The 27,597-nt window shown below is 36.9% G+C and overlaps 1 protein-coding gene across 1 annotated transcript in view; it reads right to left on the minus strand.

Moving 5' to 3' along the window:
- The window catches only part of LOC127661127 (collagen alpha-1(XIX) chain-like), a 180,886-nt gene that overhangs the window by 144,581 nt on the left and 8,708 nt on the right, over window positions 1-27,597 (minus strand). The window contains exons 5-10 of the mRNA XM_052151705.1: window positions 23,707-23,830; window positions 23,352-23,627; window positions 22,658-22,738; window positions 21,342-21,461; window positions 20,921-20,992; window positions 12,580-12,633 (exon numbers count right to left, since the gene is read on the minus strand). Of these exons, the coding sequence (XP_052007665.1) occupies window positions 12,580-12,633; window positions 20,921-20,992; window positions 21,342-21,461; window positions 22,658-22,738; window positions 23,352-23,627; window positions 23,707-23,830 (727 nt within the window). The remainder of the gene's footprint in view (window positions 1-12,579; window positions 12,634-20,920; window positions 20,993-21,341; window positions 21,462-22,657; window positions 22,739-23,351; window positions 23,628-23,706; window positions 23,831-27,597) is intronic.

Below are 27,597 nucleotides of genomic sequence, written 5' to 3' on the forward strand. Positions count from 1 at the left end.
AAGGGCACCTATTATGGAATTTTGAAAATTACCTTTCATGTAGTGTGTAACATAGATTTAAGTGAACAAAAACATCCTGCAAAGTTTTATATATGAAAGTTCACCGTAAATAAAAGTTATTGTCTCTCAAAAGTAGGAGTAAACTCTGAGTCAATGTAATGAATCGTTTTTCCAATGAGTCATTTTCCTTTTCATTGTGACGTCAAGACGAAAAATTATCAAATTGGCCGCGCTCACTCACTGCGCGCGCAGACACCAAGGAAAACTTGAAAACATCATGTCGTCAGCAAGACGCTGTGTTCTGAAGTGCATATCAAAAGCGACCTTTTTTTCACTGCCCAGGGACGAGCACGTGAAGAATCATTGGCTAGAGTTTATATTTACAACTATACCACACAAGTATAGCCCGAACCTTGTGCTGTGTTTGCGTCATTTTAATGACGATTGCTTTACGAACATGAATGCTTTCAAGTGTGGATTCGCGAGCCGGTTGATACTGAAGGAAGATTCAGTACCAAGTTTATTTGGATCAGCTTCCTCCTCCGAATCACAACCTGTAAGTATTATTAATAATTGTTGCTTTTATGTGTTTTTTAGCATGCTTAATGCTAAAAACAAGTATTTGTGTGTGTTGTGTAAGTTACGCTCAGCGCAGCTTCTAGGTCTCCAATGTAAATTTTTTTGAAATATGTGAAATGTTGTGGAGTTGTCATAAAGAATAGAGCAATAACTTGTAGTAATGCAGTGCTTTACTAATATGTTTATGCGTTGGGCTAATGCAAACAATAACTGATTGGGTGTTTACCACCAAACTTTGGGCTACGATCGCTAACATAAATCAACTCAAATTCCTTCTCAGATTTTGATTTTTTTACTACAAAGCGGTGATGGGCGTTCCGTTTCCGACAATCTCTGCACAGAGTATACCAATCACAACTGACTGGGTTATCTGACCAATCACCGCAGATTAGCATCACGCAAAGGAGGGGTTTGGAAAAATGAGTCGTTGAACTAATCATTTGGGAGTCGGTGAGCAAATCAGGTAAACATAAATGCATATTATAAGACAACAAAAGTGTTTTTTGTCATTGCATGCATGTAAAACTGTTGTTGGGAACTCCCAAAACAATATTAGGAACATTTTAAATGCCATAATAGGTGCCCTTTAAACATTTCCAAAGTCTAATTGGGAGGTTGACAAATGGAAATAACCAATCTCCCATTAGGTTGCATTTTCATTGCAATGGACATTTCATCTCTAAAACGCTCCTCCTCATTAATCTGCTGGTAGATTGTGGCTATCCGCTTTGCTACAGTAATCATGAAACCGTGTTCACGATTTTTGTCAGGGTGTCACGCGCCACTTTGAACTCCACATGAAAAGAGCTGGCAGACAGTAAATGTCTCTTTCTGCATTTTGGTGACAGTTAAGACTTGACGTGCTTCAGCAGTAATTAAAATGTGCCTTACAGAGGTTGAAAAATACTCAATTTCTATCACAAGCCCTATTTGGGCTTGTTTTTTCAAATAAATAAAATAGCCTTAAGAGGTCCTTTCACCATTATTTTTATCATGGACACAATAATTGAAATAAATTATTTTTCAGCAAAGTAATATATACTTGCATAACTAATAATATATTAGCATATCTATAGGCTGTTTATTGTTGCCAAATTGTTGTGCAATTTGCCACATTAATACAGGTCACAGGTGTACATTTATCAGCATTTTACAATAGCTTTAAATGTGGCTCAGTAAATCAGAATTCTGCACTACCTGCTTTATAATGTGCATTAGTAGAAGTAGTATCCTAATCTTTTTGCCCAAAAATAGGATAAGGATTTTTATAAAATCATAAAATTTCAATTTCTGAACCAGTTCATGGAAAGAACCCTCTACACAAGTTTTACTCTACAAAAGAACAATTTTATGAAATATTTTATATTCAAAAAATCAAATGCTTTAGAGCAGAGCATAAGAAGAAAAAATCTAAATTAATTAGACATTTTCAAGACTTTCCAGGCCTGGAAAACACAATTTTAAGATTTCCTGATATTTCCAGTTTTTCAATGACCATGAGAACCTTGCAGTAGAACTCCGAACATCCAGAAAGTGGTTATCTGAACAGCTATCTCTTCTACATCAAACACCGACTGAGGCATTAAAAGATAGATGCAAGTAAGAGTCAGCACTTGAACTTGATCAAGATCGCAGTACTGTGAAAATGCATGTGGAGGAGAAGCTTGAATTGAGCCGGCATTATGGAGGTTACACTGAGGCTGCATTTAAATGATGCATGTTCAAAGAGAGCACCGTTCTGCTTTTGGCAGCATCTAATGACTCCATCAGGGAACCAGGACAACATTCTTTTGTTGTCCCACCTCCCCGAAAGCAGACCCAGTACACACAGCTGCATTCGCACTTTTCAGGGCAACTTAAACTAAGTTCAAGGCCTGTGGGCTGTTCTGACCCCAGTTGTGAGGACGCAGAGGCTGAGAGTCCACACTTAGCCTCTGCTCGCTCTGGGCATTACAACAGGAGAGAAAAGGTGGAGGATGGGTGAAATCAGGGCTGTGTCCCTCTCTCGTTCTATCAGGTCAAAATGCTGCAGGGGTTTCTACTCACTTGCCTGCTAATTATGTACCACACAGCACGTGCTGGCTGCACCAGACGCCGGGTCACAATACAATCTGGCTTCTTACCAGGCTGGGTAGACACACTCATATGCACACAGAGATACACTACATGGCTTAAAGTATGTGGACAACCCTTTATAAATAACAGGATTGTCTATTTAAGTTACACCCAGTACATAGTTCTTCTAGTAGGTGCATAAAATCAAGCGTGCAGCCATGCAATCACTTTTGACAAACATTTTAAGTAGAATGGGGCCATTTTCTGTGCCCATACACAAAGCATGATCCATTAAAAAATGGTTTCCGGAGTCTGATGTTGAAGAAGTTAACTGGCCTGCACAAAACTCAGACCTGAACCCAACTGTACACCTATGCAATGAATTGGAATGCTGATTGCAAGACAGACCCAATCATTCAACATCAGTGCGACTATGCACTTGTGTCTGAATGGGAGCAAATGCATCTAGTGGAAAGCCTTCCCAGAAGAGTAGAAGCTGTTATAACTGCAAATAGAGGACCAATTCCCTTTAAATGCCTATAGTTTTGAAATTCAATCCTCAAAAATAGTAATAGTAAATAATGTTGAGGTGTCCACATCCTTTTGGCTATATAGTGAACATGCAAATTTTTTAAAGACATATCACACACTCACAGACATGACAAACCTTTCTAAAAACATAACACTTATCTTTGACTTTTCTCAAATACAAACCAATGTTTAACATGATGCAAGCAGTTTCTGCACTTTTTATTTAGTTTTCCAAACTTTTGGTTAGGATAACATTAAAATTCATATCAGGAAAACCAAACACGGTCTGTCTCAAGAGGTGTGTGTGTGTGTTTCAAGTAGAGAGAACTGTTGATATGTTGAATGGCAAGCCTTCAAAGACCTTTGGAACAAGATCCAGAGACGTAACAGAGATATTTGGAGCACAGGCCCATGAATGCAGAGGGGCTTATGCCAGGAAAAGCTTATTGCGACTTTCCATTTGCTCAGCAATTCAATGCTACAAACGTTTGAAGAAGATCAGGTTAATAAACACTGAAACAAACTTTTAGAGTGGGCTGTTTCAGAATAGACAATCTTCAAAAAAAGGTGTTCAAACAAAAATTTTAAATATGCATTTTCAAGGACATATGTAAACTATAACAGCTATCTCTGCCAATTAATCAATCAGAAAATAAAACTTTTACATCCACGTTTTGCATATGATATCAATATTAACGCTATACATTACCTATTATGTTCTATTAAATAGAGCAACTCTAACATGCCATGTAATGCTCTGTCTCAACGGCCTCGCATCGGACAAATGATACACACCATCATGTGCATTCCATTCACCGTTCTCATGTAAACCCCAACGGCCTCAAATATCAGGTATTGACTTTAAAAGACTTAAATTAGTCTTAGCCGTTATAATGTATTGACCAAGGTGGTCAATCTCTGTGAATGATGCCAAATGTCTCATGGCTTTGCATATCAATTAGGTTTCTTACATTTTTTCCAGGTGATACTGTTGGACCAGGCCCTCCAGCAGCTCCTTTTTCACCCCGACAATCAAAGTAATGGTACACAAAATCAGAATACACACATTATCTTGGCTAAGTAATGAGAACCGTTAATATTTTACATTTTTATGTTGAGATGTCTTCACTGGTTGCAAGCACCAAACATGCAGCAGAAACTGTTTAGTCCAATTTGTGAACGAATAACTCTAATGTGCAGACTCTTTTATAATAAATAGGTCAAAAAGACTTACAAATTAGTCTAGAACTCATGAGCTATTGAACTGAATCAGCCAGAAAGAGACACAAATAATGAGTTATCAGAAAAGACTCACAAATGAGTCTCAATCTCATGAGCTATCAGTTTGAATCTTTTGAAAAGAGTCACAAATAATGAGCTATCATTTTTTTTTTAATTATAAAAGAGTCACAAACGAGTTATCAATTTGAATTGGTCTAAAAGACTCACGAATCAGTCTCAAAATCAGGTGTAATTGCTTTGAATTGGTCTAAAAGAGTTATAAATAATGAGCTATTTGTTTGAATTGGTCAAAAAGAGTCACAAATCGGTCTCAAAATTAGGAAAATAAATTTTTACCATAATCATGGTTTCTGTCTCTCATGGTTTATAAAGCATTACAATCTGTGACATTAGTGTATCAAGCAGAAATTACATTCAGGTAAAGTTGCAAATTGTTGTTCATTTTCACTCTAGGCTACGGATGACTTTTAGGAAACAGTCATAACTAGCTAGTTCATTTCTCCAATGATGCATAGTACTATGGTGGTTAAGCAGTAAGTTGATGTACGGGAATCTCACACCAGCATAGATATTTTTTACATTCCCCATTCCTACACACAATGTTCAAAAATACCTAGTCCTGCATAAAATGTATGTCATGGCAATGTATGCCAGCGTTTCTGCCATATTTTCTTATGTACATTTGCAAATTAGGAATGATAAACAAACATCTAAATGCAGAACAACAACATCAGTGTCCAGTACAAGCACTCTGGCTAAGGCAATAATGCAATGTTGAGCTGGTTCTGGCTCTTGGATTACCATTAATCTGTCATTTGTAAGGACTTTGCAGCAATAAGAAGCCTGGAAGCTCTTTGACTTTTCTACATCACCGGGAATCATATTTAATGAGGGAAATTTGAAAAAGGCCACTGTTATATTCATAAAATTGAGCTGTTTTTCAAACATCAGTTTGGCGATAGCTTTGTGCATACTTTAAGATAGTTATCTGTTCAGATATTTTCATTGAAGTAGGTCTTCTATCAGACAGAGTAACTCAGAAGTCTTAGCTGTTGTTATCTATAATGCATCTGCCAATCAACTGCATGAATTGGCCATTCATCACTGTAAGTATTTTCCCAAAAAAGTATTTTTTGTGTTCCATATCTGATTTTACACACTTACATTCTTAAACAATTGCAACTCTCACACTGACGTCATGTAAATGCTATGACACTAAACCCACCTGCCTCTGCCAAGATATCTCAACAAACCGTGAACAACACTGGCATTAAATTCTCTTTCTATAGTGTATAACACAAATTCATAATAAGCAAATGCATTGTCCTACTGCAGACTGAAAATGTATTAATAAAAGGAAATATCCCAATATTTCAATTTCATAGGAGAATTTAAGTTTAAGCTTAATTTTAAGTTTTTAAGTTTAGCTAAAACTTAAGCTTAAACATGACCATTGTGCACAAACTATTTCCTACATATTCGTTTTGCAGTATTAACATTAACGATGGAAACTGGATGACAGAAATTCCCAAAAATTGACATACTCAAAGGCACTCAAACTTGAAACTTGGTGGTGGTGGTTCCTACATAAAGTGTGAGTGGAAAAAGTGGAAGGGCCCCCTAAAGTATAAGCAACATACTTTTATCAAATGGGGATGTAAACAAAACTGACAAACAGTATTACTCAAAATGTGATCTATAGCATGTTTTTATACACAGGCATGTCAAGTTCATTACAACATAAGAACGTCTTATTATTTACTTAAAAAAACGAACTCCATCATAAATAGGAAATAGCTAAATCAAGCAAGAATGTTGTTGGTTACAATGAACTCTTTAACCTCCCTTCCAACTATCCAATAAGGAGTTTATTTTCATATCCAAGCGTGATTAGAACCAGCCACAATGGGTGTTTCTGAGCCACATTGATGGCCACTTGGATGACATGGGCGGCCGCGCACTCTAAACACACTCCCAAAAGTATGGGCAAATCTATCAGGAGCGCTATAAACCTGCCTGTCACCACGGCAATATAATCAAGGATAGGTCCACTGTACACTTGCCAATGTCCCTGACCACAAAAAAAACTGACAGTCTCCAAAATAACAGATGACAACCACTTGAAGTTTATCGTGTGATCCATTATAAACACGATTTTAAAGTTTTCAAAATAAAACTAGTACTATACAAGGAATCTGTTTTATGCTGAACTCTTCTCTTGTATAGAAATAAAGCCTAGAAACATTATTTATGGAGACGTATAGTAGTTCAAGTCAGTTCGGTAAACTTTACAATAAGGTTCAATTCATCAACATTAGTTAATGCATTAGATATCATGAACTAACAATGAACAATTAATTTTTTACCTCAATTTATTACTATTTATTATTGTTAGTTAATGAAAATTATATTTTCATTAACTAGTACATAGTGCAATAACTATATAAAAACTTTTGATTTTAAAAATGTTTTACTATATTTTAAAATTAAGATTAATAAATGCTGCAAATTTGTTCATTGTTAGTTTAGGTAATGTTTAACTAATGTTGTTAACTAAAGTTAACAAATGAAAACTTATTGTAAAGTGGGACCATCATGTCCTTACAAAAACGTACTGTTGCAGTACCATAGTAAAATTTTGGTAATGATTTTAATATTCCTATACCATGGTATGTACAGTACATGGTACTCCAAGGTTGTTTAGAGAATACCATTGTATAAACAAGGCCTAATAATAATAATAACAATAAATAAATATTTTTTATTTTTTTTACTTTTTGATCTCATTTAGAGGAAACGTATGTCCTGCAATAAATGTTTCTGCAAAATTTAAAATTTAAATTTTTATTGATTTTTGATCTTATTAAATGATTGATGTCATAACAATAGAGTATTATTTATGCAGATATTATAATGTACCTTAAAAAAAAACATTTGTTTCAAAAAGACCATCATCATTTTATTATTTAGAGGATGTTTACAAATCCAATTCCAAATTTTGAAATCTTACAACATCAAACAAAATGTATACATTTTTAGTAAGCATTTAGTAACATACCCTTGTAAACAAACTTCACATATCACTAAAACAAATAAAAGCAGAATGTCTTCTCTCTAATGTAGGCTTAATTTAAAAATTAATCACAGCCTAAAGTCTTTGCATAATGTAACAGACTGTTGTGTATATGCATGTATTTCATTTCATCTACTGAGCAAATACACAGCTGTAGACCTGAACAAAAAATGTCTGAAAATGAGATTAAATGGAACATTTGCATCAGTCTCCTGCTTCTGATATTTTTCTCCCAAGCAAAAAGTCCCAGCAATTTCACGCTTCTCCTCTAGAGTCTCAAAAATGATCTCTACAATATCACAAACTGTGTTTAGATCTGCCAAGATACCAATTTTGTAATACAAATTCAAGTATATTAATATGAACTCAAAAACTCTTTTCACGACCAAATCACCTTCTTTCACGACCAAATCATCTGAGCTTTCGTTATTATATTAAAGTAAAGTAAAAGGTATGACTGGCTTCTGACAATATTTCTATGCAATTACCATTTAAATAGAACCAACATGCCCCGAATAAACCACCATGTAAGCTTCACGTTATAGCAGGTGTGGCAGACAACTCAATGTCAGATCTCAGGAGAAACTAATGTGTGACAGTAGATTGAATGAGAGAAAATATGTGCACCTTGCTGAGCATTTCATTCTACAGTAACATGTCACGACAACTCTGTTATGTTTGATTCATTGGAGATCCAAACCAAACTATTTGGCATGTGTTCCTGCAGGACTGTGTAACAAAGACGATGCAACTTTGCACACTTCCAGTGGAAGTACTGTATGCATCTGTTGATTAGCCTGTATGCATTCTGAGCATTAGCCCAGTATCGAATATATTAGCACAGTATTGGAATAAGTATCGAGGCAAACAATTATCAGTCACTTGAAAAGAGAAAAGTGTCATGTAATAGTGATTACATACCTGATGACATTAGTGTAAGTGAAGAGAACTGTTTATTACATCTCATAACACAATTACTATGAAGTTGTGAACTCTTTTTATTTTTTTTACTATCACATTTACTGAGACCAGAATCAATATATGAATTAACGTTACGTTTTTAGCTTTAATTTACCATGGAGAAAATGAAGGTGTTCTTGCTGATGTTAACGTGATGCCAGCACTTGTTCTCCACTGATTTTCTGCCTACTAAAATCCTTTGTTGTGTCATGATCTTGGCTAGATTGTTTTGGTGTTTTCAAGTAACTCACCTCACTCTCTCTGTCTCAGTTGGTCCTGTCTTGTGTATCTGTATTGGTTGCCTTTCTCTGCCCATGTTTCTACAGTGCATTTACCTTCCAGTTTGCTGCTGCGCTTGTCCTTCTGCCCACACATTCTTTAACGGAGGATTTATCACGGAGCTGCTCCCTACTACCATGACGCATACATGCCTACAAACACACTCTTCATGGTGGATTTCTCACGGATCTGCTCTCTACATGACCACATGCGCTCTAGCCAGGATGGACCCAGTGGAGGAATCCACTCTTCGTACCACCCTTTCTCAGCAGGGAGCTTTACTTGGACATCAGCAGGATCAGATCTCCACTTCTAACCAGGCCCGACTGCAGTACAGATCAACCAGTCACACCGTTTCCACATTGGTGGACTCCAGAGCCGAAGGGAACTTTCTAGACCTCGACGTGGCTTCCAAGTGGCAGTTGGACAAACCAATCACAGTCCATACCATCAGCGGCACGCTCCTGACCATCGTCACCCACTCCAGAAATCATTTGAAACAGTTATCCTTCTACCTGGTCCAATCTCCATTGGCGGCGGTAGTGTTGGGGCATCCTTGGTTGGTAACGCACAACCCACACATAGACTGGTCAACCAATACTGTTCTTGCTTGGAGTTTTTACTGTTTGTCTCACTGTCTTAACTCTGCTGTCTCCCCTGTTCAGACTTGTGTTTTGTTTCAGGATGAATCGGCAGATTTATCTGGAGTACCATAAGCATACCATGACTTGAGGGCGGTGTTCAGCCAGTCCCATGCCATGACCCTTCCTCCTCATTGCCTGTGCGACTGTGCTATTGATTTTCTCTCTGGCACTTCTCCTCCACAAGGATGGCTTACGCAATGCTTATCTCCTTGTCTGGATCAGGGAGGGGGATGAGTGGAAGACGGCTTTTAACACCCATAGGGGGCACTTCTAATATTTGGTTATGCCTTTCGGATTGGTCAATGCCCCAGCCGTCTTCCAGGGGCTCAGGAATGACGTGCTCAGAGACATGGTCAACCGTTTTGTGTTTGTCTATCTTGATGATATTCTGATCTTCTCCCAAAATATCCAGGACCATGTCCAGCATGTCAGCAAGGTGCTTCATCGACTGCTAGAGAATCGGCTGTTCATTCAAGCGGAGAAGTGCACTTTTCATGCACAGTCGGATTTGTTCCTGGGGTTCATCATTTCAACCGAGGGAGTGCGCATGGACCCTGCCAAGGTCATAGCAGTTTCCGACTGGCCAAAACCAGATTCCCACAAGGCCTTGCAAACATTTCTGGGGTCCGCACATTTTTTATCATAGGTTTATTCATAACTACAGCCAACTCGCCACACCTATTATGAATCTCACCTCCACCCACACTTTTGTTGGTCTCCACAGGCAGAAGCTGCATTTTTTAATTAAAGTTAAATAAATAAATCAGTTTATTAAGTAAATAAATCCTGTGAACTGTTCCTCTGCTCTTGGGTCTCTTGCTTTCTGACAGAAACCATAATGATAATACAGGAAAACAAAAACTATGGTAATAAAAAACATAATTTTATTGTTTTTGATTTTACTGTACAAATACTTAAGTAAGTTAAGTAACCATGTTCCTTTGGTAGAAACCATGGTTTTAATATATTATACTGTATTCATATAGTAAACATGGTTTATATTATCTATAGATGAACCATGGTTTATATTATGGCTACTATGGTTTTACTACAAATACCATGGTACTTGTAGTAAAATCATAATATCTACAAAATTCTGATTTTTATTAACATAGTTTTGTTTCCTTGTATTATTACTATGTTTTCACTATGCATATCAAGATTAAAATATGGTTACTGTAGTAATACCATGGTAAACTTATTGCAAGGGCACACAAAACTTATTGTGATGGAACGCAAACTATTACGAGGGAATGCAAACAAAAATGTCATCACATTATACTTGAATAAATTAATAAGAATAAATACTGACATTGAATTTTTTAAAGTGAGTAATTTTGAGCATTTATTTTAAAATGAAGAGAGCTTCCAGCATGGTCAATAACATGACAGTTAATAATTTAATATGTTTACAAATAAATATAAATTTAATTACACCAATTTATAGGTAGCATTTCAAACTCTGACTACTAAAATCATCTAATGTTTCTGGAAATACCCCTATCAATATCATCAGATAGTTCTGGGGTAACTCCAAATTCCAGATATGAATTGCAAATTAAAGTATTTGTAATTCTGTACTGAATGTTACACTTTCTTTACTTAGTGTAACCTACCTTTTCCATGTGCATTTTCTCAAACAGTTTAATTAAGCCTCATTAGTCACAACAAAAGCCTGTTTTTGTTTTTCTGTACCCGGTCATAATTACAGTTCACTCTGCTTAATTCACAAAGTATATGCCACTCCTCACTCTCCAGAGGTGAAAGAAACATAATCTCTCTCTATGTCTCACACTCTCTTCACATCAGTTGTGGTTCTTTGGTCTGATCATGGTAAGACAATTATGAACTGGACATTCTCAATTACAGCGTGTTAAATTGCCCTGCAGTGATTTACATAGACATGAATATGAATGCAGCTGATTGGCAATAAAATTCCAGACACAGAGTATCATTGGTTTTCAAGCTATACCATGTAACGAGCATGTCTATGCAAATATGCATTTGTTTGTGTGTTTGTACTCTAAAAAGGAAAGTAAGAGGAATTTCAATATAGTGCTGCCTTGCTCACTGAAATAAGGTTTGCACTGACTAAAAGACTCTGTCTGCAATACTTACACCATATAACAACCTAAACTCACAAATTCCTTTCCTTCAGAATCTGTAAAACTTAATCCTTATGTTATAGCATATCTAGTAGCTACAGCTGTTCCAGTCCTCAGCTGTTGTTTCCAGTATAGCCTCCTAGAAGTCATTCCCTTCAATCGAAGTTGTTCCCCCCCACACAGTAACTCTGATAGTAACAGTACAGAGGTGAGCAGCTCACTTCAGTACAAAGCATGCAAACCCCCTGTACTCTGTCACTATCTAATCCCAAATGACTGATGGAAGAGATCCCACTGTCGTAATCTGATTTTAGGACTCTCAAGGCACCCCAGGATAAAATAAACCTTTCTAGCAGATTATATGTGGCTGGTGAAGTTCCACTGATAGAGAAAAAAAGCCTTTTACACACCGCATCATCCTCAAACGTGCTGTATAGAGCGGAATGGCACTCTGAAGTCGGATATTGGACCACTATTTGCAATACCACAAATCAGAATAGCGCCAGGAATGCTATTTGGAGGCCATTTACTAAATACAAAATTATTTTCAAAGTGTTCTGGACACTGCCACTGTCTCACACACACACACAGATTCAGAAAGGCAGAGGGGAGACATACAGGCTCACATGGAGATCGGCAAAATAATAAAAGGAGTACAGCGTGAACATAAACAATCGCAACAGACTGAATAAGGATGTGATTCATTAAGTAAGTAGCTCTGTGTATGTGTGTGATTATGTACTTATCTCCTCTGGGTTTGCTGTAGAAAGCAAATGCCCATACGGACCTTTGGTAAGAAAATTAGTTGCGTTCAACAAACAGATTGTATCATCTGAGATTGCTCTGTTTTCTGCATTTTATTGTCAATTATCCTCATTTTAGTGTATGAATATCGTTGTGTCGCATCGCGCCTGGTGTGGACAGACATATAGCTTGTCGCTGTATGTCACGTCAGGTTAGGATGAGGTGCAAGACTAACATTCTGTTCCACAGGGAAAAAATTATTTTGGAACAACACAAGAATGAGTAAAGTATGACATAATTACATTTTTGGGTGATCTAGCCCTTTAAGCATTTATGAAACAGTATTTATTTATTTATTGAAACTCACCTTGCTACCATTTGAACCATCCAGACCAAGAGAATCAGCAATACTCCCATTACCCTGAGGAAAGAACAACTGACTTAATTTACAGTAGAAATCACCTAAATTATTGCTTTAGACAAATATTGACCCTTATAATGTTTGAAATAAAATGTTTAAGCTCAATCAGTCAAGTCAAGTCATTTTTATTTGTATAGCGCTTTCACAACACACAACACACATATGTGACGAGGAGGAGGGCGGGGCCGAGCCAATACTCCCTCACGGTTTTCGGCACCAATGTAACAAGGTTAAAATGGGAAAAGAGGAGGTGGGAACCAGCTGAACAGTCAAAGCAATATTTTTATTTAAACTTAAACAAAAAGACACTGCGTGTGGCTCTCTCTCTCTCTCGCTCTCTCTCTCTCTCTCTCTCTCTTTCTCTCTCTGCTGCACTAATCCATCTCCTGATCTTCACAAAATCGTTTCAAACAGCTTTACAGGAAATCATGCATTAATAAACAAAAAATGTGTATAGAAATTAAATAATTAAATAATAATGGTATTTAGAACCCCTGTGAGCAAGCTGAAGGCGACTGTGGCAAGGAACACAAAACTCCATAAGATGTTGGTTAATGGTGAAAAATAACCTTGGGAGAAACCAGACTCACTGTGGTGGCCAGTTCCCTTCTGGCTAAACAACATGAATATAATGTCAATATTAGTTATTTCTGTGCAGTGCAAGTCAAGGTTGTACATTTGTAAATTAAGTAAGAGTTAAGGTCCAGTGTTTTAAAAAAAAAAAAATATATATATATATATTATGAACTTTAATATTAATGACTAATGTCTTTGAAATCCATCCTGGATCAACTGCAGATGTTCACATTGATGCATTGTCCTTTATTAGTTGGCTGATGAAGGCATTTGTTGGCAATTAAATGGTAGTCTATATATTCCATTTCAATAGTGTAGTCCATCAATAGACAAAGGTGATGCAGGAAGAGATTAGGCAATAATGTCTATATCTTAAATGGGGATCATGGTCTTATTTTGTTCAAAAGAGATTTCTTAAAAACTACAATGGACTTAAGATCTGTAGTGTGTCTCTCTGCTCCTTAGAATTGATCAAAACTTGTGAATCTAGCAAAGAACACCTTCTGTAGTTCTGTTCCAAAGACCAAGTGAGCTGCTTTGCTGTCTTCTACCTAATAGAAGCAGCCTTCTAATGGCCCATTCAGACAGAACAAGTTCTTGCAATAAAATAAGCTAGACACAGTGCAACGAATATAACAGAATGAAGATGTCTCGAAAGTAGATGTTCTTTTCAGCTTGACACGACATCTAAATAACGTGTAACCCCTGAACGATGTTGAATGTTAGCATGTTGCTAAGCTAATAATGTGATCCTCTATTATGCATACTGTAAAATCCATAGCACACACAAATATTGTGTGAAAAATTTTTGACTAGCTTAATTAATTTAACAAGATTTTTCAGTTTATATTTATAAATCAACATTTCATCCGCCATCACAATACATTGTGGGACTGCATGATTCACGAGGGATGCATGCAATGCCACCTTTGACTTTGGCCAAAAGAAGGCATCTTACCTTTTAAAATAGCATTGCATCAGTAGCGCACCTATGATGCCTCTAAATGCTGTCTAGGTAGGCAGCTCGCTTGGTTTTGGAACAGACCTTTGAAAGTCCCAAAAGTTAAAGTGGAAGTATGGGTGTGTCTCCAGTCTCGAGAGGTTTTGTCTAAACCTAGTGGGTGATAGAGTATACACTTCCAAAGCTATTTCAAGGGACATCTGCATAGAAATGTCAGACTTCACTTACAACTTGTCACATGTTTTTGTGATTTCTGCATTTTTCTTTACCCTTCTGAGATGAGTTTATGATATTCTGCTTGTTACATTAAGAGTCTATCAGTGTAGATTACTCTAGCTTTTATTGGACCCACTTATTGCCCATGAAGACACTTGGAGAGAACTTAAGAGTGGACTAATGATTTCTCAAGTGCACAAGAAGAGAAAATACCAATCTGCTAGTGTGGCATCCATCTTACAGAAAGGCACTGCTGACAGCCTTTGCTAACATACACTTTGGTGATGCCACTCAAAATGCCATATCTTTTCTCCTGGTGTACTGGGCGTATGTCTTTTCTGGTGTCCCCCTGGAGAAGACAGGGCAGATGGGCATGTTGGTGGACAATCCCTTATTGACACATTAAGCAGTGGATTCTGAGGTCTAGTGTTCTGAACCCTCGTAACACTATTACAGCTGTTAGGGACTCTTTTTAACACACTGTCCAGCAGCTGCAAAGCTGGATAATATTACTCGATAATTGGGAGTCTACAAGCTCAAGGCCCACAGTAACCTTGTTTGATGGGCCTGAGAACATTACAGTCAAGGTTAATAGAGTAAGGGCGCCTGCACAAAAGAGTTTACCCTGCTCAGATAACACTATAAATCCACTGATTTCAATGGTAATGATTAACGGCAAGGACGTAGAGGGAAAACGTAAGTGTATAAGTGTATCTTTTGTCCAAACTGAGTTGGGTATTTTAGATCAAAATTGGGACCCTGTGCAATTATGTGGTCCATGTGTAGCTGAGGAATCCTAAGGGTATCATGGATTTGAAAATATCTCAATGATATTCAGGTACCAAGACATGGTTCAGGTCCCTCCTTCAATGTAAGTAAGGAAGGAATTGTTTTGAAAAATCCTTAACCCCAAGTATAAGCAACAGTAATGGTGATCCCTTAGCAAAGCACCACTAATATAGAAAGAGATATATGTGCCCAGTATATTATGTTTACATACTGATGTGCTGCACAAACGTTATTTCACAGAGGAGGGATTTCACTTAGAGTTACAGAACACACAAGATACAATTTAGCCATGGAGTCCATCAATCAAACTAGACTCATGGTGTCAATTTCACCTAAAAATATCATTGAAACTGCCTAGATTTCAATCTGTTTAAAAAACATAATATTGATAATGCTTTAATAAATTGCAAGACCATTAAAACAACTACTGCAGCTCATAAATAATTCAGGCATGGTGGTCTCTGAATTCAGGTTTTCTGCCCAAAATCACTTATGTCGCTTGGTTTCTAGTTGAATATTGGATTATAGAGCAAGGAAGAACTCTAAGGGAGGCAGTGTGGTTAGGGAGTATATCTCCATAACAACAAAACCAGCCCAGGTAATTGCATTTTGAACGTGTTGTGCATTGGCCAGTTTTAAGGATCTAGAAATGCCTGTCGACTCCGAACAGAATTCTTCATGCAATTAATCCCACTTCATTCAATCCATGAAACATGATTGCAACTGGCAATTTTCAGTGCTGGGTACAAACCCTTTTGAAAGACGCATTCTAAGTAATCCACAAAAAGAGTTCTCATGTGGGTCACTGCAATTAACCTTTGAGGTTACTCAATAGCTCAGAACGCAGTAATGTTTGTGCAATCTTGTAAATTGGCACAGTTTTATACTCGAATCTTCGTTGGAGTTAAGAGGCGACCTTATCTACCCATAGAGAGCTTGACTCTCATTCGGTTTCAAATAGACTATACATTACTAATGCATCTATTAAACATCCGTGTTTTGTAATTGCAGTTCCATGGCTGTCAGTTAGTAGTATTGCAACAAACTGGGCAATTTTGGCTAGTTCATACAAACCATGCGTCATTTAACCATATGTTTTAATCTCATTAAAAGCAGATTTCAATTAATAGAATTAAGTTAAAACCCAGTAGGTGAAATTTGTTAAGTCTGAAGTGCATATTAAACATTATAATGTATTAAAATTCATATTGAAGGCAACTAGCATAGTCTAAAAGCATGGCATTTATCAAAACCTGTGAAATGATGTTTTAAACAATTTTCTAAATGCCATTTTTTCTCTAACAGCCAAAAAAAGTATATTTCCAGCATTGCAAAGGTAATACCTCAAACACAGGTCAGCATGATATTTTCAACATTAGTCACAAGAATTCCACCTACTTACTGTAGCCACTGAATAAAGTGGGTCAGTATTTAAATGCATTTTGCGATAAAATAAGCCTAGTTCCGGCATCTTCGTCTGCGTCTGTCTCATGGGGCAACTGGTGTTGGTTGAGGTCTATTATTGGTGTCGATTTGGGCCTAAGGAGGGCTTGTATTGTTCTGAGTTTGGGTCTTAGAGGGTCAAGTATTGGTCTGGTTCTTGATCTTGGGGGTTCTAGTTTCGGTCTTGGTTTAAAGGGGTTTTGTATTTGGTCTGGGCCTTAGGGTGCCTGGTCTTGGTCTAGACCTTAGCAGTTCTGGCATTGGTTATGGTCTTAGGGGCCTAGTGTTCATTCTGCATCTTAGAAAGTCTAGTCTTTTGTTTATCTTAGAAGGTCTTGGTTCTAGGGGATCTGTTCTAGATCTGAGTCTTAGGGTGTCTGGATCCTAGGGGGTCTGGTCTTGGTTTGGTTTTATGGATTCTGGACTTGGTCTGGACCTCTGGGGTTCTAGTATTGGTTTTGGTCTTAGGAGGTCTTGTACATGTATTTGGTCTAGGTCTCAGGAGGTCTAGTATTGGTCTGGGTCTTGGGGGTCTGGTCTTGGTCTTAGGGGGGTATAGTTTTGCATGCAGTCAATAAATATTAGATTTTATTTCTCTCTTTCCATTCACTATGCAGTAGTAAATCAAGCCTGTGAGCCAATATATATGCATGCACTACCCTGCCTCCATAACTTAGCATTTATTTTCTTAAAATAAGAAAATAACTAAGAACACATTGTTGATGACAAATTACATCGGCTACACAAAGCTTGGTTGCCTGCTTGATACTCAGCTTGCTTGTGATATTAAAATGCTTCTCTTTAAGGAGGCAATAACAGAAAGTCAGCAGATGACGCCAAAATACCACCAGCCGTAAAACGCATGTGCTTCGTTTTCCCCTAATCTGGTTTTAGTGCCAGAGAAACGTTCCGACATCCATGAATTCCCACATAGATGAAATGTGGGTCACATTCTCTTCTCGATACAGGAGATGAGCCTTCCAGCTTAAACTTGCCAACCAGTAAACAGAACCATGGTGATTCTAAAGAGATTTTGCATCATGAGTTTAATGTAATTCCAACAACTTCACAAAACATGCTTATGTAACCACAAATTTAAGTTATATATTGACCCAATGTTATCAAAATCTAAGTTTTTAGTTCATGTCTGAGCTCTGAGCAACACGATCACTCGAGAAGTCGGCATGTTCTTTCCGAGAGTTCCAATAGGATCAGCCACATTATGCTGACTCACTGACAATCAATATGGGGGCTATAATTTATAGAATATGAATTCCTCTTCATTGTATTACATCCTGTACAGCTGAAAACAGCTCACATTAAACTCACTTTTGGCGCAACTCCATGGACATTACACCCAGAAAATGAAACTCACACGTGCCCATACACTTAACAATACACCTTCTCTGTCTTCTGACAAAATGGACCAAAAATATTGATGACTCATCTTGTTCACAGGGGTATATACTGTACATATTTTTGTCCAATTAATTGCTCTCTATAAAGAAAATGTTCCCCCCGCCTAATACCATCTGTAACAAGCATGCAATAGCAAGCAGTAAATCATGGTTTTGTCAGGCTGTGATGTAAACTAAAGGCTGCTGGCTATTTTTAAAGAAGGACAAGCCCTTCGATATGTCGCCCTAATTTACTCTTTCAATGGAAAAAAAGTCAACACAGAAAAGACAAATGGGTTTGCTAAACAATTTCATGCCAGCTTTAAGGACAAAATGAAGTTATTAAAATGAGTTTGGTTGAAAACTCATTATTGACAGTTTACAAAATATAATGTTCATTATAGGTTATCTTGCATTAAATGGACAAAACACATCAAACGGATATAATAGATTATGTCAACAAACTTAAATAAAATCATTTTCATTGTTTTCTAATCACAGTAAACATTCAGCAAATTCAGATCAAGCACTAATATGGACAACAAATGAAGTGTGTCCAGATGGTTTTGACACTGGGTGCTGATTAATGAGCACCCTAGTGTGAAAAATCAAAAGATAGAAAACCAATTTGTAAGAATGTTTGATTCTAAATGGCAACAAATGTGTGTGTGTCCAAAAGATCTCATGTAATTAAAATCGATGTTTTGTAGCTTTCAGGCAATTTCTGTGAGCTTTGAAAGCAACTATATTGAAAAAGGGCACTCCTAGGCTGTATTTCCAAGAAAGGATAAGACTTTTGTAAACTTTTAGGAGTATATTAGCATACAGATGGCCTAAAAACTAAGATTTGGACTAAAAGCCACAAAACTAAATTTTTTATTTCATGGGCTCTTTAAAGTTTACAGTCTGTCTCTTCTGGGAAAATGGACCATAAATACTGATGACCCATCTTGTTCGAAGGGGCGTACATATGTTTTTTGTCCAATAAAACGCTCTCTAGAATGAGAAAATCTCCTCACTTTAACACCGTCACTAATATGTCCAGACTGTTTTGACACTGAAAGTTGATTAATGAGCACCCTACTGTGACATGACAACAGTGAGAAGACAAGTATGCAACAATGTTTTATTTTAAAATAGAACAATGGAAGGTCAAATGTCCCGTGATGACCTATTGACCTTACACCACTGAGTCTCTGTTAAGCATTGATACTGATCCTGGAATACCCCTTGGGATTGTCCACTTATTCAGCTGCAGCAATGGAGCATTCCAGCACCGACAAGTTGAGAAGCTGAACATGCATTTCTCTTCATCCCTAAATTTTATATTTTTTTTTTCCTTTTTTGCCCAGAGTGCCACTAGATGCTATATTAGCCAATTATCTTCCTGTCTTACTGTAACAATACTTGAGATTCCAGTAGCCAAAGCAATGATTTTATCAAGTCCTGAGGCACCTTGAAAACAATAAAACTTACTTATACCCTCAGCTTTTGGAGTAAACCTTTATTAAAATGTTGCTCCATACACGTTACCTCTGCTATCCCTTTATTTGGATTGCGTCATAAATTCAATATGTGCTAAAAAAAAAAAAAATTTAAAAAAAAAATTTCCCCAAGAGCATTTTTGGAAAAAATACTGTATCATAATTGAGGAAAAACAACAAATTAATGCAAATTTGAACAGTCATTTCCTGAGGATTAAATTGCTGAACAGAGTGAAATCTGCTACAACGTGAAAACTACAGCAGGAGCTAAACATATTGTCCAAAAGCAATGCGACAAACTGCAGTCATCAGTTTACACCTTCTACAATAAATAAGAGAAGTACTGCTACAAAATGAGAGTAATTAACAGAAAAACTGACATTTGTCAGGTCTATTTCAGATTGATTGATTGGCTATAATAATGTGACTGTTGTTCAGAATCTGTAAAAAAAACAAAAAAACACTGTATTCTTAACTCCAGCTGGATTTGAAGATAAATTAGATATAATGCTTTGGCAGAAGCCTCACTAATTATGTAGAAAGCTCAGATTTTACATAGGTCCTCAAGTGGGTGACACTTTATCTATTTATTTTTGCTTGTATAGTTTTATTCATGGTTATTGAGGATGAGGGGATATCTTAAAACCTGCCAAATTTGGCATCTGCCTAGCCTGACCAGCTTTTACCAAGTTAGCTTTGAACCAAAATACCATGCAGTTTGATTGGACGCACAGCCTTTGACGACATCTCTCTTTTAAAAGTTTTTAAGTCTGTTTAGTTCACAATTCCAACTATGTTTATATGGTTGCATTTTATTATTTGCATTTAGAACATTTTTTTCCCTGTTGTCCACCACGACTCAGACAGAGCGGACTTGCGACTCATTTTGTTCCCAAACGGTCCTTCAAAATGTCTCACTCAAAGCCAAACATGTGGCGTTGTCAAGAAATGTCTCTATTCCAAAACACAACACAGCAATTAGACAAGTGACCTTCAACACCTTTTGTTCTTAACAAACATATCATCAGCTGTTAATTCCTGTACATTCTTATAATTCTTGCTATGGCTCCACTCTCTCTGTGACACTAGGTAGGGAGCATGTATATCAAGTGCGAAGATAAAATTCCTTAGCCCAACGTAATTTCTTAACATGTAACAAAAATGGCATTCTAACTTACGTGACAACTTAACTATGATAAAACAAAGTCTGCAGCAAATTAGAAGAACACTTAAAAGAATACTTTGCAAAAGCAATATTTTGGCAACTATACTGAAAAGCAGAGATCATAAATCTTTACACACATACCACATACACTTTTGTCATGTCATTTCATTGAAAAATCTATAAAACATGACTTAAAGAACCAATCAATAGTTTTTTTTAACAAAAATCTGATTTGTTGATGAAAATCATTCCTTACCATATCCCCTATATCTCCTTTATCTCCTTTTTGTTCAGCATGTCCTCCCAAACCAGGAAGCCCTTGATCCTCCTTTCAAATAGAAGTAGAACGTTCAAGTCAGTTTATGCCATGTTAATATGCTAAAATGGCACTCCATATAAGGTCTTGTAAAGCTGTGATCAAAATTCAAAGAGGAGTCCCAATCTAAACTCTGCCTCTTTGTACTTCAGAAGAGATTAGATGAACATCACCCATTGATGAAGTGCATTGTGCTAAATTGCTGCTAATAAGCTTTTATTTCTGCCTCTGGCTGTCATCCAGGTATACAGACCAGCATAAATGTGCTTTAATTGGTCATTTATTGTGCATGCAGCATTACCTCAGGATTCAGTGGAGTGCTAACTCAGTCATTTAAAGAATGCTAATTGGCTAACTTTACCTTAATGGGGGGACAGTGGCATCGATCGGTTGGCTGATAAACTGGCATGGACAGCAATCTGTGGAAGTATCCTGTGACCAATGGGGCCGCTGTGGGTTTGTGGGTTTCCAGGGGTTCACACTGGTGGAATTGAAAAGTACTGTTTGATCACTCAAATACAAGCTAAAATAATCAATTATACACTTTCAATTCCAATCTGAAAAGAAGGTTCCATAAATTCCATCATTTGGATTTGTGGGGATTTTATGCATTAGCATGCATGTGTGTAGTTATTTCTTGTGAAATGCATAACCTTGGCAAACTGTGTTGCCAAAAATGTTGACTCAGAATATATAATTTGGTACTGTAAAATGGTATTAATCCATGTTGCTCCAAGACCTGAGCAACAGATATTAACCAGGTTGAACACTTGAATCATTCAGCTAAAGTGAGGAAAATATAAAGCAATATAATCCCAAACGGGATTAGCATATCACTGTAAAGACAATGTTTTAATTACAGCATTGAGCAGGGATGTGGATTTAACCTAATCCAATCATTTAAAACAGGATGTTGCCTTTAAATTATTGACCGGAGCAACATGAGCTAAAAGGATGTTTTTAAGGGCTTTGCCTTCAATGGAAGCCATGAGACCAAGAAAAATACATGGAAATCACCTTGGCTGTGTTCCCAAAGTTAGTATGCTGTCTATGTAGGCAGCATTTAAAGCTGCGCTCCTGTGTCATAGGCTATTTTAAAGGTAAACTGAAAATATATATTTTTTAAACCAACCTAAGCTGGTTTGCTGTTGGGAGACCAGCAGGCTGACCAGTTAAACCAGCAGAGCGCTCGCTTGGCCAGGTTGGGAGACCAGGTAAACTGGTTTAAACCAGCTAAAACCAGAAAGCCAGCTGGTTTAGGATGGGGGTTTTTTCAGCAGGGAAGATTGTGGATGAAGCGAGAGTAACGTTGATTCTATATGTAATTAATATAAAATTGAAAAGTACCAATACAAAATTATAGTGTTTAGGGTTTTTCTTTACCCATTATTTGCATGCGCTATGTATTTTTATGCTTATTAGCGTATCACATTGTTAGCATAGCAACATGTTAACACAAAACTCTATTGAAATTAATTGTGAGTCAAGATTCCGTGGGCTCAATCCAGCTTAACTTCAGTGGGCAACCAGTCTTGAGCTAAAGGGTGATATGGATGCTGCTGTAAAGCTCCTAATTTGAGTGTACAATGATTGGATGCTTATATGTTTACAATCTGTTGAGAAGGATCACTGAGTCTCTATCATTAACTTTGCTACACCACAAAGCCAAAATCTTACCGTAACTCCAGGAGAATCGCAACATCTGTCCATCTCGGCTATTCTAGCATCACAAAAGATCAGGATCTCTTGAACCTCAATCTGTGAAGGTAAGTTAGTACTTGTGAGCATGAACATGGATATTTGATAGCTTAATATAACAACTCTTACCCTTACTCAGAATCTGGGACACTTTTGACAAAACTGTTGCTGCGAGTTGATTTTTTTGTCGTTAATCCCGATTAAGAAAAATGAACATGTTAAATATTAATTAATCGCATGTGATTAACGCGTTAATTCGAAAGCTCTAATATGACTCCAGCGGTTACATCCATATTTTCCTTTTTTATTCTCAATCTCCAAGTTCACTTTAAATTTTTCATCTGAAAGACACATGTGGTGCCTGTTTAGTTTCACTTTCACATATGGAAGTGAAAGTGGAGATTTAGAGAAAAAATGTAATACATTTTCAACACCCACACGTATCATATCACTTCTGAAGACATGGATTTAACCACTGGACCTACAGAGCTGAGATATTCTTCTAAAAATCCTTATTTGTGTTCTGCTGAAGAATGAAAGTCATTAATATCTGTAATGGCATGAGGGTGAGTAAATGATGAGAGCATTTTCATTTTTGGCTGAACAATCTCTTTAAGCAATTTAGTGTTGCCTTATTTCTTTTGCTCTTCTTTTTCTTTTTTTCACAACTCACATCCACTGGACGTCCATCCTCCACACGAGTGGTGATGAAGGTGCGTCCGGTCAGGTTCATGGCACCCCTTTCAGCGGTCACCTGACGCTCTATCAATTTACAGTCCAGGAAGACGGAAACAGCATTGCTTTCTACGGATACACTGAGCTTGTGAAACTGTCGATCAAACAAGGCGTGCAGGTCTCTGTTTTTGAACACATATAGGAGGCTGTTCTTCAGAAAACCCTGGGCTAAAAACTCCACCGTTTTCTTAGCCCCATCCACTATTAATGATGCCTAAATGAAGAAAAAGAGAGAAGAAATTAGATACTTCAGATTAATTTTATGGTGAAAACAAACTTGGGCTGTCACATACCTGCGTATCTCCACCTTTATCAAAGATCTGCAGAAGAAACCAGCGATCTCTCTTTGTGGTTTTCCTTAGCCGGAATATAGATATAATGGAGTATTCATGTGAAAGTCCATTTGTAAACACAGATCTATAGAAAAGAAAACACACAACGCCAGCACCTACAATTAGAGTTTAACAAACTGAACAACATATAATACAATGACTATACAATTGGTCACAATATGACATTTCCCTATATTATCATAACTAAATCTGCTGCGGGACAAAACAGAGCTTTAACCAGCCTAAGATGGTTTGCTGGTCTTAGCTGGTTTAAGCTGGTCTAGCTGGACTCCCATCTTGACCAAACTAGAGTTGGTCAGCTGATATCCCAGTCTAACAAACTGGCAAGTGCCCAAAACTCCTTTAAAACCAGAAAAACCAGACCAGCCTTAACAGACATGGAGACCACCTAAGATCAACAAACCATCTTAGCCAAACAAACTTAGCCTTTGGTAAAATAGAGTGGGACAACTTTCACCCAATACTCAAATTAGTGGTTGATCAAGATAAGTTTTCAGTGGAAGATTCTTAAACTTTTATATTTGACAGAAAAATAGGATATTAACACCCATCTCATGGTGAGCTTCATGAAATATTACATTTGAAATTGCATATATTCAAAAAGGGCATTTTAGAAGTCAGCTTTATACCCTCCATCTAACACACTTTTGAAGCTTCTTGTCAGGTTATTAAAATCATTTAAAGAATTATTCTACTTTGGGCTGAATCTCATAAAACTTTAAAAGAAAGAATTACCAATCTCCTCTTTCATTTCTTTCATACACTATTTGATAATTTACAAATGCAAATATTTAATCAGGAAAACTGACAATGGGAAAATCCCATGTATGAATTCTTTAAAGTACAGAAGAGAGAATGGAGAGAGAAGAGAGATCAGACTTACAGTACAAGATACAGGCTGAAAATGAGTTTCCACTTAAATACATCATGCTCTATTCTCACTAGGCAATAGGCATAGCGTGTCTTTTAACAGGCACAGTGGAGAAAATGCACATTATTAAAATGATATATATTCTGCCTTTACATGCTGGCAGGCAAGGTCAAATAAATGCTTTTGTGAAAGATAGAAAGACACAGAAGAAGAGTGTGTAGCCAAAAGGCTTCAGGAAAACTAGCCCAGATATAATACAGGACAATGGCCAGACTATTTCATACTTTTTCCTTGTAACCCTGTTAAAGGAAATGTTCACCAAAAATTAATCCTTGTCATAAAATGTACTTACCCTCATGTCATTACAAACCAAAATAAACACAAAAAGAGAATTAACACATGAAAACGTGAATTAAATTTCAGAGTTTCAGTGAAGGAAAAGATTTCCAGCGAATAAAGACTTCGTTCTGTCACGCAAAGCTAGGGCCCTATGAAATCCTTTTTTTTCCTAAACTAAATTCTGTTGATTTATTTATTTTTTTTCTGAATTCCTTGTTTAGTTTAATTCAATTTTAGCACAAAAAAATATCTAACCAAATACATTTTTAGAATGAATCAAATGAAATCTGAACAATTCCTTTTCAACATACCATTGAATTCCTTATTTCAAATGAAGTGCTTCAATACAGATTCTTACAGCACAATCCAAAACACAAAATGTAAGTTATTTTTGCCAAATACAGTGCTGCACAGCATCACAACAATATGAAATTATTATCAAAATATTTTATTTAGTACCAAAGCACTCTTACTAGTGAGATATTGCTTAAATGTAATGTAATTATGACTGAATTCTTCTTATTATTATTCATTTTACTACATTAAATATAAAATTTTACTATATAGTAGTGTTCTGTCGCAGTTTCCTCAACTGCATGCGTCTAGATAAATTCAGCTTTTATTTTGGCGGAAAACCGAATGCAGCGCTTTTAGTTTGTATGTTTTTGACGAGAGCTTCACACCTCCAGATAAGTAGTTCTCAATATGGCCTAATGTGCTTTTTAAACCACAAAAAGCTGCTATTTAATTATATAAATATATAGTCTGCATGTGCTGTGTGCTTCAAGGTTAATGAATGCTGTACTGTCTTATCCTACAAAAAGCATGTGCTGCTTAAGATCAGAGACTATTTTGCCTTGAAAGGGACTTTGCTCATGATGAGGTTTTGTCAGTGTATGACCGTCAGTGTTTATGCTTTGGAAACCATGCAATAAGCACTATCTGCTTTACGTAGGAGTCCTGATAATGGTTAATTTTCGATAAAAATGGCTGACTATACAATTCCTTATATATCAAACAAACAGACAGATAAAACAGAAATATTCAATTTGTTACTCAACGGCATTACTGTTGTGCTAATATAGTTGGCATTGGTCCATATTTCAATACAAATTTATTTGCAAAGCCTGAATCATAATTGTTCTCAAAAGAATCATAAAAAAAATGTGCCAAACAAAAGTAGGAACTTAGTTTAAAAAAAAAAAAAACATGTCACTCATTCCTAGCGTTGGGATCCTTCAGAAGGTTGTGCAGAGATGCAGTTGATCCACAACTAGGAACATGACAATCTTTTCGTTGGTTAAACTAAATAAAATATAGTACCACTCTTAGTACCTCAGTTTCTCTCTCTTTATCAATTCACATTAACAATAAGTACTGTATATTGTGGAGGCAGAGATATTCAAATGGCACCGCAAAGTGATGTCACAATGCAGCCAATTTCAAAACGAGACATTTTTGCAAAGCGGAAACACTAAATGCTCTTTTTGGACTGGAGAGGAAGTTTTGAGTTCTGAAACGTATAGAATGTTTTTTTATAGTACAATTAGCTCTAATACTGTATGTCAAAACATCAAGGGAAATGTGATTCCTCGTGACATGGCCCCTTTGACTTGCTTAACCAGCAAGCCTCCATTGGTCAACAAGCATCATTAGAAAGACCATACTGGGCAGGGGGGCCTGGGGATCTCAGCAACTAAATACGCTGACTACCACCCCTGGAGTCACGGATTTGATTCCAGGGCATGCTAAATGGCTCCAGCCAGGTTTCCTAAGCAACCAAGTTGGCACGGTTGCTAGGGAGGGTAGAGTCACATGGGGTAACCTCCTCATGGTCGCTATAATGTGTGGTTCTCACTCTCGTTAGGGTGCATGGTGAGTTGTGCATGGATGCCACAGAGAATAGCGTGAAGCCTCCACACGCGCTACGAACTCAAAAAGCCACGTGATAAGATGCGCGGATTGACAGTCTCAGACACGGAGGCAACTGAGATTTGTCCTCCACCACCTGGATTGAGGCACTACACCACCATGAGGACTTAAGAGCGCATTGGAAATTGGGCATTCCAAATTGTGGAGGAAAAAAAGACCATGCTGGTTGCCTGCCAGCTAGACACTAAATATATATACTTGGTATGACTATTCAGTGGACTTATGCTGAGACCTCAGAAGTTGTGAGAGCAGCGTTTCTGACAACACAAACCTAAGCACCATGAAAAACAAATCACATCATCACTGAGCTGTTAAATAGAATCATTTGAGGCCATATGCCAGATTTTATTAATGTAACACTCAATGCAGTGCATATTAAAACTAATCACTGAACATACAAACTAATAAGCAAACAAATGCTGCCATTGCTATAAAAAAGCTTCACGGGGCAGAGAGGTGTAAAAATCAATATAACTTTATAACTTTGACCCCCTCTGTTTCTGGGATAATAATGACATTTAAGGTGTATTTAAAGGAATGTTCCGGTTTCAATACAAGTTATGCTCAATCGACAACACTTGTGGCATAATGTTTATTACCACAAAAAGTATTTTCAATTCGTCCTGTGTTCATTTAAAAAAAAAAAAAAAAAAAAAAGGGCAAAAACAGAGGTTACAGTAAGACACTTA

Source organism: Xyrauchen texanus, chromosome 20 (genome assembly GCF_025860055.1).
Source record: "Xyrauchen texanus isolate HMW12.3.18 chromosome 20, RBS_HiC_50CHRs, whole genome shotgun sequence".
In the NCBI taxonomy this organism is placed as follows: domain Eukaryota; kingdom Metazoa; phylum Chordata; class Actinopteri; order Cypriniformes; family Catostomidae; genus Xyrauchen; species Xyrauchen texanus.